We start from the raw sequence: 12642 nt of genomic DNA on the forward strand, positions 1-12642 counted from the left end.
CTGGGAATGGTTAAAAAGACAAATTCTTCAGCCCCACCTCTGGCTTACAGATCAGGAAGTGTGGGGGTGGGGCCCGGCAATCTCCATGCTCATTCAAGTGTGAGGACCCCTGCCCTGGTCGCCACTGCTGTGTTTGTACTGGCTTCCCAGAGTCCCCTGCCCTCAGGAGTCACCCAGGGGTACTCCCCAGCCTCGCAGAATCCCTGGGGTCGCTCAGCCTGCGGGGAAAGCTCTCGGGGCCTGGGTCTGTCAGCAGTGCCCTTCACCCTACACAGGGGACAGGCTTCAGACTCCGAAAAGGCTCCCAGCCCCTGCCCCTCAAGACAGCCTCTCCCCGGTGGGACGTTGTCGATGGCCTGGATGTCTGGGCCTCGTGGGTCTGGGCCCTCCCTCTGGAGCCGCTTCAAGAAGAAGTGCCCTAGGAAACTGAAGATTGATCTGTCCCGTCCATCCCGGTCCCTCTCAGGACATGGCTGTCCTTGAAGAGCCTCCGTCTAATAGGTGTCACTTAAAATAAGTGTCCAGACCTGGAGACGGAGAGCAGGCAGGGCCAGCGGGACTACTGCCTCCGCCGGTCTATACATCTACCCGAGGTCATGTGGACCACGTCACGCAGCTTCTGTCGAAGTTGTTGACCGGGCAGAAGGCCAGTGCTTGGGGACAGTTAGGGACTTTAGGTCCCCTGGGCATTAAAAATGCTATGATCTCCTCTCCACCAGGATGTAACTAAAAATGCAAAAATAGCAAACCATTAAATAAATATAAGAAGAGACAGGTTCTACATTCTCTCATTACACTTATTTTTGTATTTCCGAAATGTCAGTTATTAAAAATTTATTACAAAGAATTCAGATGCCCCGAAATATACAAAGGATTTTTTAAAGAAAACAAACTCGTTACACCTATCAGCTTAAGAAATAAAATATTCACAATGCCATTAAAATATATATATATTTTTTTTAAATTCTGCTTTATTGACACTTGGAACCAATGGTCCTCAAGTTTTGCTGCACGTTAGAATTACCTAAAGCACCCCAAACTCAGTGTCCACCCCAAATCAACGAAACGAGACGTCTAGGAGTGGCCGTCTGTGGTCTTCAAACTCTGGGTGACTGCAACGTGCAGCCAAGGGGAGCAGCCTCCCGGGAAGAGAGCTGGCTGCGGGCGAAGGTGGAGGGGGCCTGGGATGGAGAGGACACGGGCTGTTTCCTGTCCTCTGACTCAGTGTGGACACTTTCCCTGGGGACTCTCCGTGGATCTACATCTGAGGCCCATGAGACCTTCCCACATTTTTGGGAAGAGCCTGCCATCTGCTGGCCAACTTGAGCCAACGGCGGCTAAACTGTTGGCTTAGAGTCCTCAACCTCTGTGGCACCGGGGCCAGTGCCTCCTATGAGAATCTAACACCTGATGACCTGAGCGGAGCTGAGGCGGTGATGCTCCCACTGGGGAGCGGCTGTAGAATCAGATGGAGCTTCGCTCGATGGCCCTCCGCTCGCCTCCTGCTGTGCAGCCCGGTTCCTGACAGGCCATGGACCAGTACCGGTCCACGTCCCAGGGTTGGGGACCCTGTTTAGAGGACAGTTTGGTCAGGTCTCCCGGGCCTACAGTACTCAGTCTGCGGAGTGCTTTGTCACAGGTGACACACAGTTGTCCTGCGGCTGTTCTGAGAGGGGGCAGGGCAGGTGACTAGAGTCACCTTCGACCTACAAACGAGCGGTTCTGCGACCCTGCAGACTTGTGACTCGATGCAGCGGGAGCCCCAGGACGTCTTCAGGGCCCGAGAAGGAAAGGCAAGAACTGAGGGGAAAGGGCTCCACGGGGCCAAAGGCACCTCTGAGAGAGAGGGGGTGGCCGTCACCCGCGAGGGGGCCGTCACCCGCGAAGCGCCCCGGGCAGAGAAGCGGGCGCTGCCTAAGGACCCGGAGAGGAAGAGGAGGGGCCGGTGTCACGAGCGGGCACGCGCGCTTCCCCGTCTGCATCGGCCTCGTCACAGCTCCTTCCCGGGGGCCTGGGTTGCTGTTCTCTGCCTGGAACAGCCTTTGTCGCCCCGGCACCCCTCACCTGAGCGTGGGCGTTCATTTCTCAGGTCCCAGTAAAGTGCCGCCTCACCGCCAGGAGCCCGCTCTGACTGCACGCCTGCCGCCCCTCGTCCCATCTCCTGTCGCTTGGTTCTGGAACCCCCCGTTTACTTGCTGACTTTTCTCACGCTCCGCGGTTCAGGGACTTCTCTGCGCCCACAGCACCCACAGCACCCACTGCGAGAAACACAGTGGGGAATGTTTGCCTACGGAATTGATTTTTCTTACGGCAAAATCAGATTCCGTAATCTGAAAACAAAACAAAAATACTCTGAAACATACTTCCCCACAGCAATGAGGTCTCCCTGGAAGTAAGTTGAAAATAATTACCTTTTCTATTTACAGAATTTCTGTTTAACTCTTTATCCCACCCATCGACAATGTACTTCAATCAGTAAACAGATCTAAACACACACGGTAGACGGCTACTGTTTGGGGTCCGCCCAGCCTCCATACCCATCCCCCCATGTAGCAAGGGCTCCCCAGCTTTATTTTGGAGAAACAACCGCCTCCATTCCTGTGACTCAGGGCCTGGCCGGTCACCATATTTCAATCACCGAGCACGTGATTGGTTCAGGAATGAGCACGTGACCCAAGTCAGCCCAGTCAGGGTTAGCCCTGGAGCATCTGCCCGCGTCACTGGGGGTGCTGAGCTGGTGGCATGTGCGCCCAGGGCTGTGGCAGCCGGACAGGGAAGCCGAACACAGGACAGCGGAGCTGAGCGAAGAAGACGGGCAGAGTCTGCGCGTCTGCAAGGCGGGCTTCCTTTCGACACGGGTACCCGACCCAGAACTGATCCTAGACCTTTCCGTTCCATGAACCAATAAAGTCCCTTTCTCCAGAATCCCGTGTGAGGGCGTCTCTGTCCCCTGCAGCTGAAGCATATTAGCTCACACAGAAAGAACAGAGGACGTGACTACTTCTTTATTTTGTTTTTTACAAAATCAGTGTGTCATTCGCAATACTTTTGCACAGGTCAGAAAACTAGGAGAAGCTTTCACATCATTATGAAATTACTTAGCATATCAGTTAGAAAGAGGCCCACAGCCATTTGCCCCCACAGTCTTAAACGATGCCGGGGCTCTCAGGTTTGGGGAGCTACAGAGGGGCTCCGTCAACTTCTGCTTCCATCCCGTCACCGGCACCCACACCTCAGCCCATTCCAGCCCTGCTTTCGGGAGAAGTAGCCATTTTTAGGCCAGAAGGTCACAGACCACAGGCCTCGCAGCCGAGCGCTTGGTGGGGCCGGCGTGCCCAGCTGCCAGCCTCCGGGCGGATCCTCAGCCCACTGAACGGGCCGCGGCCAGCAGGGACGCAAACACTGACCCGGGCTGCTTCTGCAGGACCTCGGGCCTGTCAAACTCGACGACCTGGGAGAAGACAGCGGACAGGGTCACGGATGAGCTCGGTCGGGAAGGACCCGGCTGTCTTCCCAGGCCCGGGTGTGACCCTCACCTTCCCGCTACTCAGGACCAGGATGCAGTCACAGCTGAGGATGGTGGTGACGCGGTGGGCGATGACCAGCACCGTGCAGCCCCAGAAGGCCTCGCGGATCGTGTACTGGATGAGCCTGTCGGTCTCCATGTCGATGGAGGCCGTGGCTTCATCGATGATGATGATCTGCGGGACACAAAGCTGGGTGAAGGCGGCCTCCTTGGGCCCCGAGACGTGGCCTGGACCTGGGTCTGCCTTTGATCCAGAGTCCCTGAGCCAGGAATCTGGACCGAGGTCAAGGCTCACTTTGAGTTCTAGTTATCATTATCTTATAAAGAGAATGCCAGCTCTCGACCAAGAGGTACCTATTTTTTAGTGTCCAGAGACTTAAGTTCTTGCAAATGAAGACATCCCAGTGGCAACCTCTTGTTTTACGAAGTGCCTTCCAAATTTGCCTGACTTAGCGCAGAGTGATGTCCCCCACGGGGGTGGGACACACACGCCCTGAGTGGCACATGAGACGGCGTAGCCGGAAGACGGATAATCGTTCCTTTTTTTTGAACGTGTTTGTAGTTATTTCATTCACAGCATGCATTAGGAAAAGGTAACTAGCTCAGGAAGCACGATTTCACCGACGTTACTGTGTAAGATGAGACGGTTTTTAGAAAGGGAGCTTCGTGAGAAAATCACAGGATACACAGAAATGACAAAAACCATCAACTGCGGACTCTGCTTTGGGAGACAATGCAGCCCCAGCCCAGCAGCGGGAACTGAAACGGGACCGAGAGGCAGAGTAAGCGCTCCGTCCCAGAGCAAACCCCGCCGCTGGGCGCTCTCAGAAAGAGGGGGCGCCCTTTCTCCTGCGAAGCCCCCGCACGCCGCCCGCACCTGCTCCCCGCCTCCAAGTGCCTGGACCCGCAGTGTTTGCATTTATCACTGATTAACCGCGTTTTGCGCAGTGTGTGTGCGCATGCAAATGTGTGCACGTACGCATACGAGCGTGAGTGTGAAGGGGTGTGCACATGTGTGTGCGTGTGCGTGCGCGCTGCCTGACTGTGAGAGAAAGCTTGCTCCTAACTGGCCCAGGTAGGTGAATACCCGAAATTACCATGAAATATCTGGAAAAGGCCAAGAAATGGTCAGATGAAACTTTTTAAACACGTGATTTCGCCCTGGGACAGCTGTCCTCTGAGTCTCGGTTCTAATGGACACAAAAGACTCACCTGCATCCAAGTTTTAAAAAGAATGTACAGTGGGAAGTTTGTAAATTCCTAAGTTTCTAACTTTTTGGCTTTTCGTGAGAAAAGCACGTCATGACTTGGTTCTGGGGGGACCACGTCACTTAGGTGTCAGGGTCTGAGGGAGCCCCGGCTGACAGCCTCGCCCCACGGACACGCGTGGAATGGCAGTTAGTGACATTAGTGAGCCCTGTGGATGGTGCCATTGTCCTGTGGTACTGGAGGGGGACACGGCCGATGCGTCCCCATGCCAGGCACCCTCGGTGACCTCGCAGGCCGTCAGGAGCCTCACCTCGGGCTTCTGAAGGATCACTCGAGCGATGCAGAGCAGCTGCCTCTCCCCCACGGAGAAGTCCGCCCCATTTGCCACCACTTTTGCCCGCAGCTGCTGGGGCAACTTTGAGATCTGCGATGCCAGGGAAGACGGGGCGTCGGCACGGAGGTCTGCGGTGACACCTGACCTGTCCCCCTCATAACCCTCCTGTCACGGTCCGCGAGTCCCCTCCCCCCCCACACTCTGGTCTTCCTCACCTGCGGCAGTCTCACCCCCACCTCGAGGTCTGAGCGTACCCTAGTCCCTGTGCCTGGAATGTTCCGTGTCATTGTTCCCTCAGTATCTGGTCTCGGCTCAAATGTCCCGTCCTCCAGGAGCCCTGATTGGCCAGCCCGTGCAGAGGAGCCACCCCACCCCTGAAGCGTCTGTCGGTGTAGTCACTGCCACTACAGCACTTGACCCAGCTGGAAGCGTCTCCGTGCCCCGTGGCTTGTGGCCTTCACCTCCCGTGACGTAAAGCAGGCGGACAGAGGCCTCGCCCGCCTCTGCTGTGCTCCTGGGCCTAGAATGTGCCTGGCTCACTGCTGGTGTCCGGGCACCATCGGCCTTCAGTTAGGGATCCCAGCGCATCTGGCCTCCGTGGGGCGGTCTGATCCGGGACCAACAGCAGACCACGCGGAGCACCCCACGATCGGGCCTCGGGGCTCTTACCGTGCTGCTCAGGAAAGTCTTCTCCAAGGCCTCCCAGGTCTGCTCATCCGTGTGGCAGTCGAAAGGGTCCAGGTTGAACCTGCCAGAGGGGACGGACAGGGCACTCGGCGACCACACGACCCCCGGGGCTCCCTTGAGGGCTCATTTCTGGTGCCAGTCAGTACCCATCCCTTCTGCAGGCTGCAGACCCCAAGTTTTGTTTGGGGGCCACCGGCTCCCCAGATATGAGTCCCCAGGCTCCAGGTGACGCTCTACCCCCAACTGCAGAGGTGGGACCCGGGTGGAAGCGAGTCAGCATGAGCAATCCCAGCTACCGGGACCAGTTGGGGTGATAAGGCAATCAAGCGGAATGCACCCCAGGACTTGGAAAAGAGGCTCAGCCTTTCTCAGCCAGAGCAGGAGAGGCTGCAGCCATCTTGCCTCAGAGCCTGTGAATGAAGCCGAGACGGCGTCGGGGGAAGCTGGGGCCGAGCATCGGCCGTGGCTTTGCCGGTATGGCAAGCCGGAGGGGGCCTGTTTAGCTTACGCCCTTCGTGTGTGTGTGTGTGTGTGTGTGTGTGTGTGCGCGCGCGTGCACGCGCGCGTGTGTGTGTGTGTATGTGTGTGTGGTGTGTGTGTGTACACACAGAACATGTATCATGTCAACCATTTATAAGTATACGATACAGGGGCATTAGATTCATCCCCCTGCCTGGAATGTGTACCCCGCAAACCAGCAGTTCCCAACATCCGGCCCCAAATGTCCCCAGGAGCTTTTCCCAGTGGGCGGAGGGAAGAGAACCCACCGCCTGCAGACACGAGAGTGTGGAAGCCACCGTGCAGACGCCGGACAGCAAACTGAGACGTGACCAATCCCGTCGGGGTTTTAAGACAAAAATTATGTCTGGCTTCTGTCTGGACATCAGAGTTTACAGAGCGACCCTGTGTTTATCGGGGCTTCATTTGATCTTTGAGGCCTCGACGAGGTGGGCCAAGCAGGCATGAGGGTTCCAGAAGCTGGAGTGGCGGCCGCCAGCTAACCGAGGCAGGCCAGCCCTGGCCTCCAGAGCAGCCCTGGCCTCCAGAGCAGCCCTGGCCTCCAGCGCGCTCCTCTGGGAGCCTGGCCATGCCCCAGGCTCACCTCTGGCCCCGCACTCACCTGATGGTTCCTGAGAGCAGGATAGGATCTTGAGGGATGATGGAGAACTTGGACCGCAGGTCCTCCAGGCCGATGCTACAGATGTCCACGCCGTCGATGAGAATCCGGCCCGCCGTGGGCTCCACCAGGCGGTACAGCGCCACCGCCAAGGAGGACTTCCCTGTGGGGACAAAGGGCGGGGCCTTGGCTTCCTGACCCTGCGCTGGGGGCAGCACTGGGCAGCTCGGGTCACGCCTGGCATGCACATGTGACCTGCTCCCGTCCATGGCCCAGCCGCTGTCATGACGAGCAGAAGGCGGCTGGAGTCTCTGCTCCGGGCGGTGCCCGAAGCCACGAGCAGCTCCCCGACAGCCGAGACTGGGGGGCACGCGTGGAGCCCCGGATTAAACCCGGCTTTGTTTCACACACGACGTTACTGTTATTTTTTAAATTCTTTGCCAGAATTTTAAAAATCCAAAGTCCTATGTATAAAAATTCAAACAGCATGCTTCTCTAGCGACAGTAGGACCGGCCACACTGGCCCCATGTCCACTCCCCCGCAGACAGGAAGCAGCTGGAACTGAGTGTAGGGCTTCCGTGAGGGGGGACAGTGTCCTCCAGCTCCGGGCACGGCCCTCCTCGCCTTCCTCCCACCAACCCAGGCCCCGTGCACTCATCTCTGCTACCTGCCAGGCCCCTCGGCATCAACCTCTGCTCTACTTGACAAAGTCAAGGTTCACGGGTGGCAGCGGGTGTCCCGTCCACCTTCACGGTTCCACTGCCTGCCCCCCTAACGCTCAGGAAATGCCTGATGAGTGTACGCAGTCCATCAGGGCACACCCATGGAAGCTCTAGGCATCCGGAGGGGCTACCTGGAGGAGGCGGCTCCGGGGGTGCTCGAGGGCGGGCCGAGGGCGCGGCGAGTGTCTCTGAACACTGGGTTTGAACAATGTGAAGAGTGGGAGGGAGTGAAACTCGGGCCAGATCTCCCAAAAGTGCTCGGAGCAGAAGGGAAGGAAATGAGCCGGAAAGGGGAGGGGGCTGAGGAGGGGTCTAGGAAGGGAGGGCTGGGGAGGGCAAGAAGGAAAGGGGGGCCCAGATTTCACTCCTCGCCCTCCCCTGCACCCTGTTCGCCCTTCCTGTGTCGGCTCGGGCGCCGGCCTCGGACCCCGACGGCCGACCGTGCTCTGACCATCCCCCTTCTCCTTCGTCCGAGGCACTCGCCACGATCTGCAGTTAAGCATCTTATTTACTTCCCACCTAATGACCCGCTTAACACCTAGGATCCCCGCTGAACCCCGCGACGTCAGCGACTTTGGGTTTTGCTCGCCAGTGTCCGGCACAGGGCCCAGCCCAGAGCGAGGGCCGGCAGACCCCTGAGGCGTCACCCAGCACACCCAGGCCTAAAAACAGGCCCAGCCCCGAAGGCCGGAGCCGAGGGCGGGGGGTCCGCGGGGCGCTCGGCTCACCGGAGCCCGTCCTTCCCACGATGCCCACCACTTCCCGGCCGCGGATCGTCGGGCCGATGCCCCGGAGAATGAAGGGTGTGTTCTCTCTGTGTCTCATCTGATAATCCTGGAGCGTGATGTCCCCATGCTGCGGCCACCCGTGGGGACAGCCGTTGCCTTCTATGTGTAAAGGAGCCTCAGGAGCACACAACTTATTTTGGGAGAAAGAAAAAGAAATCAATGGTTACCCCCCATCTCCAACCACCCCGCTGACCCGCCAGCTCCCGCCCGGGCCTGCCCTGATCGTGGTCAAGCCACCGGCCATGGGATCAGAAGACACCCGAGAGGAACATCCCTGTCCCCACTCACCCGAAGGGCAGAGAGTTTCGTCCCTAAAGAGTGATGAACCACATAGCTAGCCCTCTCATTACTAACATAGGGAACTTTTCCTAATTAAAGGTGTGAGATTCTAGAGACATAGAATCCAGAATAATGATAGCGAGCGTGGCAGAGCCCTGTGGGGCGTGTTTGTCTGCTCGGAGCCCCGTGCAGACCGTTCTCTCTCCGTCCTCGTCCCTTGAGGTACGAGGCCTTTTCACCTGCATTTCACAGGCAAGGGAACGGAGGCTCGGGCAGGCTGGACGACTCGCTTCGGCTCACACAGCTGGTGAGTGGACAGGCGAGGGCTCTGCGCCAAGCACAGTCGGGTGTGTTTGGAGGGGAGGATGACAAGAAGCAGGGTCTCCTGGATACCGGTCCCAGCTCCCCACTGCCAGCGCCGTGTCACGACGGCGCCCCTCAGGGTTAAGTCACGGCTCCACAGTTCACAAAGCCCACTCGGGTGAGAGGGGCAGGTGGCCTGGCTCTGCCAGCCCCTGGCTGTGTTATCTTGAGCAAGATGCTCAGCCTGGCCTGGCCTCAGCTTCCTCTTCTGTGTAATGGGGATAATAATCCAATCGACCTTATAAAATGGCTCTGTGATTCCATGAGACGACTTCTGTATGATAGCATGGAGCCTCTCCTGTGGGCAAGGCACGGCTATGTCCTCTACACATCACGTAATTTACTCTTTGCTGCAGCCCCGTGAAGCAGACACTGCCATCTTTGCCGCTTCAGAGATGGGGACAGAGGAGAATGGGTTGCCCCAGGCTACACAGCTGACTCAAATGGCAAAGCTGAGACCTGAACCCAGTGATCCAGCCCCCAAATCTATGCACCTAAATACCGTGACGTAAACAAAAGCAGTAGTACCAACAATTATTATCATTATTACCATCAGCCTTGGTGAACCTCTCATTTCTAGAAAAGGAAGATTATTCCATCTACACCCAGGAACGCTGGCACATACAGGGGCTGGTCAGAATGAGCCAGTGGAATGGGAGGGCCTCAGCCAGGCGACATACACAGGCCCCGGGGCCGACGGGAGGAAGGGCCCCGAAGGTCTCAGGGCCTCGGGGATGGGGGCTTGCAGAGGCTACAGAGGCTGAGCCCGGCCCGGCTCGGAGGCAGAGCCCCCGCCCGCACCCAGACCGCGTCCCACCTGCATGTACTGCAGAATCCTCTCTGCCGCGGTGAAGTGCGCCTCCACCTCCAAGCACATCCAGGCGGTGGCCTGGAGGTTGCCCGCCAGCTGGAGCGGAGGAGAGGCGTCAGGGCCAGTGGCTGCTGGGGCGAGCTCAGGCTCTCATGCTCCTGAAAACCGCTTGCCGCCTCTGGCCTCAAGTGACTCCTCAAACCAAGAGCATGGAGCCCACCCCTGCACTTGGGTGCCATTCTGGGCAAGAGTCCCACGGGCGCCCTCCACTCTCGGCCCACACTGCAGCTGCCCACCCAGCCCCAGTGCGGCCAGGAGCACGGGGCAGTGCCCGGGGATGGGAGCCACTAGATAGATAAAGGCTCCTGTGTCCCCGCCTGCAGGCGAGATAAGGCTGGGAGCGTCCCACGTGCTTCTCGGGAGACCCCAGCAGAGCCAAGCGCTGGTGGCCTAGGACAGACCTCAGTGACACGCCCTCGTCCCTATGCTCTGTAAAGTCCAGGAACCCCAGCTCCAGGGAGGACTGGGACCCCCGCATTTCCAACAGCCTCCTCGGACGCCTCAGAAAACTCAGTGACTGGCCCCGAGCACGAATGGTGACGTGAAAAGGCACCAGCCAGACAACCCAGATGTTGTTGTTCTTGTTCTGGCTCTGCTTTTAACCCTCCGCCCGTTCGGACAACTCCTCCCCCCGTGGGCCTCGGTTTCCCCATCTGCACAATGAGAGGGGTGGACTCTGTCGCCCGTGGGCTCCCTTCAATTCCAATCAGTCTACGATTCCACTAAATATCGTTACGTACAGACTTCCGAGTTCAGAGCCGACAGAAACAGAGCGAAGCGGCCCAGTCCGAAGGCCAAGCACGTGGCTCAGCAGCTCACACACGGCCAAAAGCCAGGACGTAATCAGCGTCCCATGGATCTCCCGGGTCGGCCCACGGGCTACAGACCGACCCCCGCCCTGCCCTGGTCTTGGGGTCTCTCCCTCACCTGCAGAATTAAGTTGATAACCATGGCTTTATAGGAATAGGGGACCGAGGAAGTGCCGAAAGTCACGAACAAGGCCACGACCAAGGTCACCACGTTGGTCACGAGCTCCAGCCTCAGTGCCACCCATCGCGTGGACGACAGGAGCATCAGCAGGTAGCTGCTCTGTACGTCGATCGGCTCTTCAAACCTGAGAGACAAAGGTCAACGTGAAAACCACATGTGTCTGTCTGACCCACGGTTTCCCAAGAGGGCACCGGCTGCTTCCTCCAGCGTCCGGCCGCGAGGCCAGCTCGGACGCCAGCCCCTGCCCGAGGCTTCCTGGAGCCCCAGCTGCAGGCCCCCTCTTCTCCCTCTGAACCCTTGTGGCGTTTTATCTGCTCCACTCCCACGCCGTCTCCCGTTCGACGCGAGGTCGTTACGAAAATGTCATTTCCTTGCGTCTCCCGTCCCCCACCGTGGTCCGGCACAGGCCGTATCTGATGGATCTTTAGAAGCAGGAAAGTCCATATTGCACAGTTAAGCCCCGGCGGCAATCAGAGGGTTTCTCGTTTGTTTGCTGCAACCAACGTTTCGAAGGCAAAGCTATGGGTGTGACTAACCGAAGGAAATTCTGTTGCCTAGAAAGCCATCGTTCCTTATTATCCTGTTAGGGTTAGATTCCTGCTTGGAAGCAAAGGAAAAAAAGCAGGACAGAGCCGAGCCCGTGACGCTTCTCACCGCGAACTCGGTCCGCGCGCGCCACCTGCAGCTTCCCAGACATTTCCTACACGCTGGCGTCGGTCATCCTCGCGAGCACCGTCCTACGGATGCTCGACTCCGACCTCCCCGCCCGCTCCCCACGGGCCGTCGTCCTCCGCGGCGGCACGACTCACTCCTTCACAGAATCTTCCGTTTTTCCGTAGACGGGGGTGGAGCTGAGGCCGCGCAGCGAGGTGAGGATGTGCGAGACCGGAGGTGACCGGTGATAGACCTCCAGGCTCTTGAACACGTCGATGGCCCTCTTGAAATTCCTGCGGCGAGAAGGACCGCGGGTGACATGGGCCAGCCCTCCCTCCTTGGGACCACCCAAGTCTAGGTTGGCCCCAATGTCGCACCCCAACTCACAAAGCCAGTCCACGAGCAGGAAGAACCCACTCACACATAGTACGTGATGCACAGGATGGCCATGAGGACCCCTACGAGCAAGATGTACAGAGATAGCACGGCGGCCATCAGCAGGTTGAGGACGACCCCCAGGGACAGCAGCAGAAACTCCTCCATCACGACCCGCAGGAGCTGGTCCAGCCGATCCAGGTTCCCCGCGAAGCAGTTCAGGAGTCGGCCTGTGGGGGTCGTGTCGAAGAAGCTCATGGGGCAGCAGGAGACCTGCGGGGAGAAGCACCCAGACCACGGGGACACGGTCACCCTTAGGCTCCGCAGAGATCCAGTCTGCGGCCTGCGGCGGGCGTCCAGGAGGCAGCGTGGCTAACAGCGTGGGCCCGGAGTCACCCTGCCTGGGCCCCAGCACAGCCAACAACTCCACCTACAGCCGTGTGACCTTGGCCAAGCCCCTTAACCCCTCTGAGTCTCCACGTCCTCGTTTGTGATAATGATGCTTTATAGAGTTGTGGCGAAGATTATATAACTCCTCGAGTGTTATAAAAACCTCTGAGCCGTACCATTTAAAAGGGGAAATTCTGTGGTTAAGTGAATTATATCGCAATAAAGCTGTTATTGAAGAAGAAAGGAAAGAAAGGAGGGGAAGAGGAAAGGAGGGAGAGAGGGAGGAGGGAGAGGGGAGGGAAGAGGGAGAGGAGGCGGAGAGGAGGGGGAGGGAGA

The 12642-nt window shown here is 58.2% G+C and overlaps 1 protein-coding gene across 1 annotated transcript in view; it reads right to left on the reverse strand.

The window, feature by feature from the left end:
* Window positions 1-3151: 3151 nt before the first annotated feature.
* ABCC11 (ATP binding cassette subfamily C member 11) overlaps window positions 3152-12642 on the reverse strand; it is a 19805-nt gene continuing 10314 nt past the window's right edge. Inside the window, exons 7-16 of the mRNA XM_015586891.2 lie at window positions 11963-12189; window positions 11697-11834; window positions 10825-11011; window positions 9844-9933; window positions 8325-8514; window positions 6877-7036; window positions 5739-5817; window positions 5046-5159; window positions 3537-3701; window positions 3152-3451 (exon numbers count right to left, since the gene is read on the reverse strand). Coding sequence (XP_015442377.1) covers window positions 3362-3451; window positions 3537-3701; window positions 5046-5159; window positions 5739-5817; window positions 6877-7036; window positions 8325-8514; window positions 9844-9933; window positions 10825-11011; window positions 11697-11834; window positions 11963-12189 — 1440 coding nt within the window. The 3' untranslated portion in view covers window positions 3152-3361. The remainder of the gene's footprint in view (window positions 3452-3536; window positions 3702-5045; window positions 5160-5738; window positions 5818-6876; window positions 7037-8324; window positions 8515-9843; window positions 9934-10824; window positions 11012-11696; window positions 11835-11962; window positions 12190-12642) is intronic.

The sequence above is a fragment of the Pteropus alecto genome, unplaced genomic scaffold (genome assembly GCF_000325575.1).
Source record: "Pteropus alecto unplaced genomic scaffold, ASM32557v1 scaffold123, whole genome shotgun sequence".
Taxonomy (NCBI): Eukaryota; Metazoa; Chordata; class Mammalia; order Chiroptera; family Pteropodidae; genus Pteropus; species Pteropus alecto.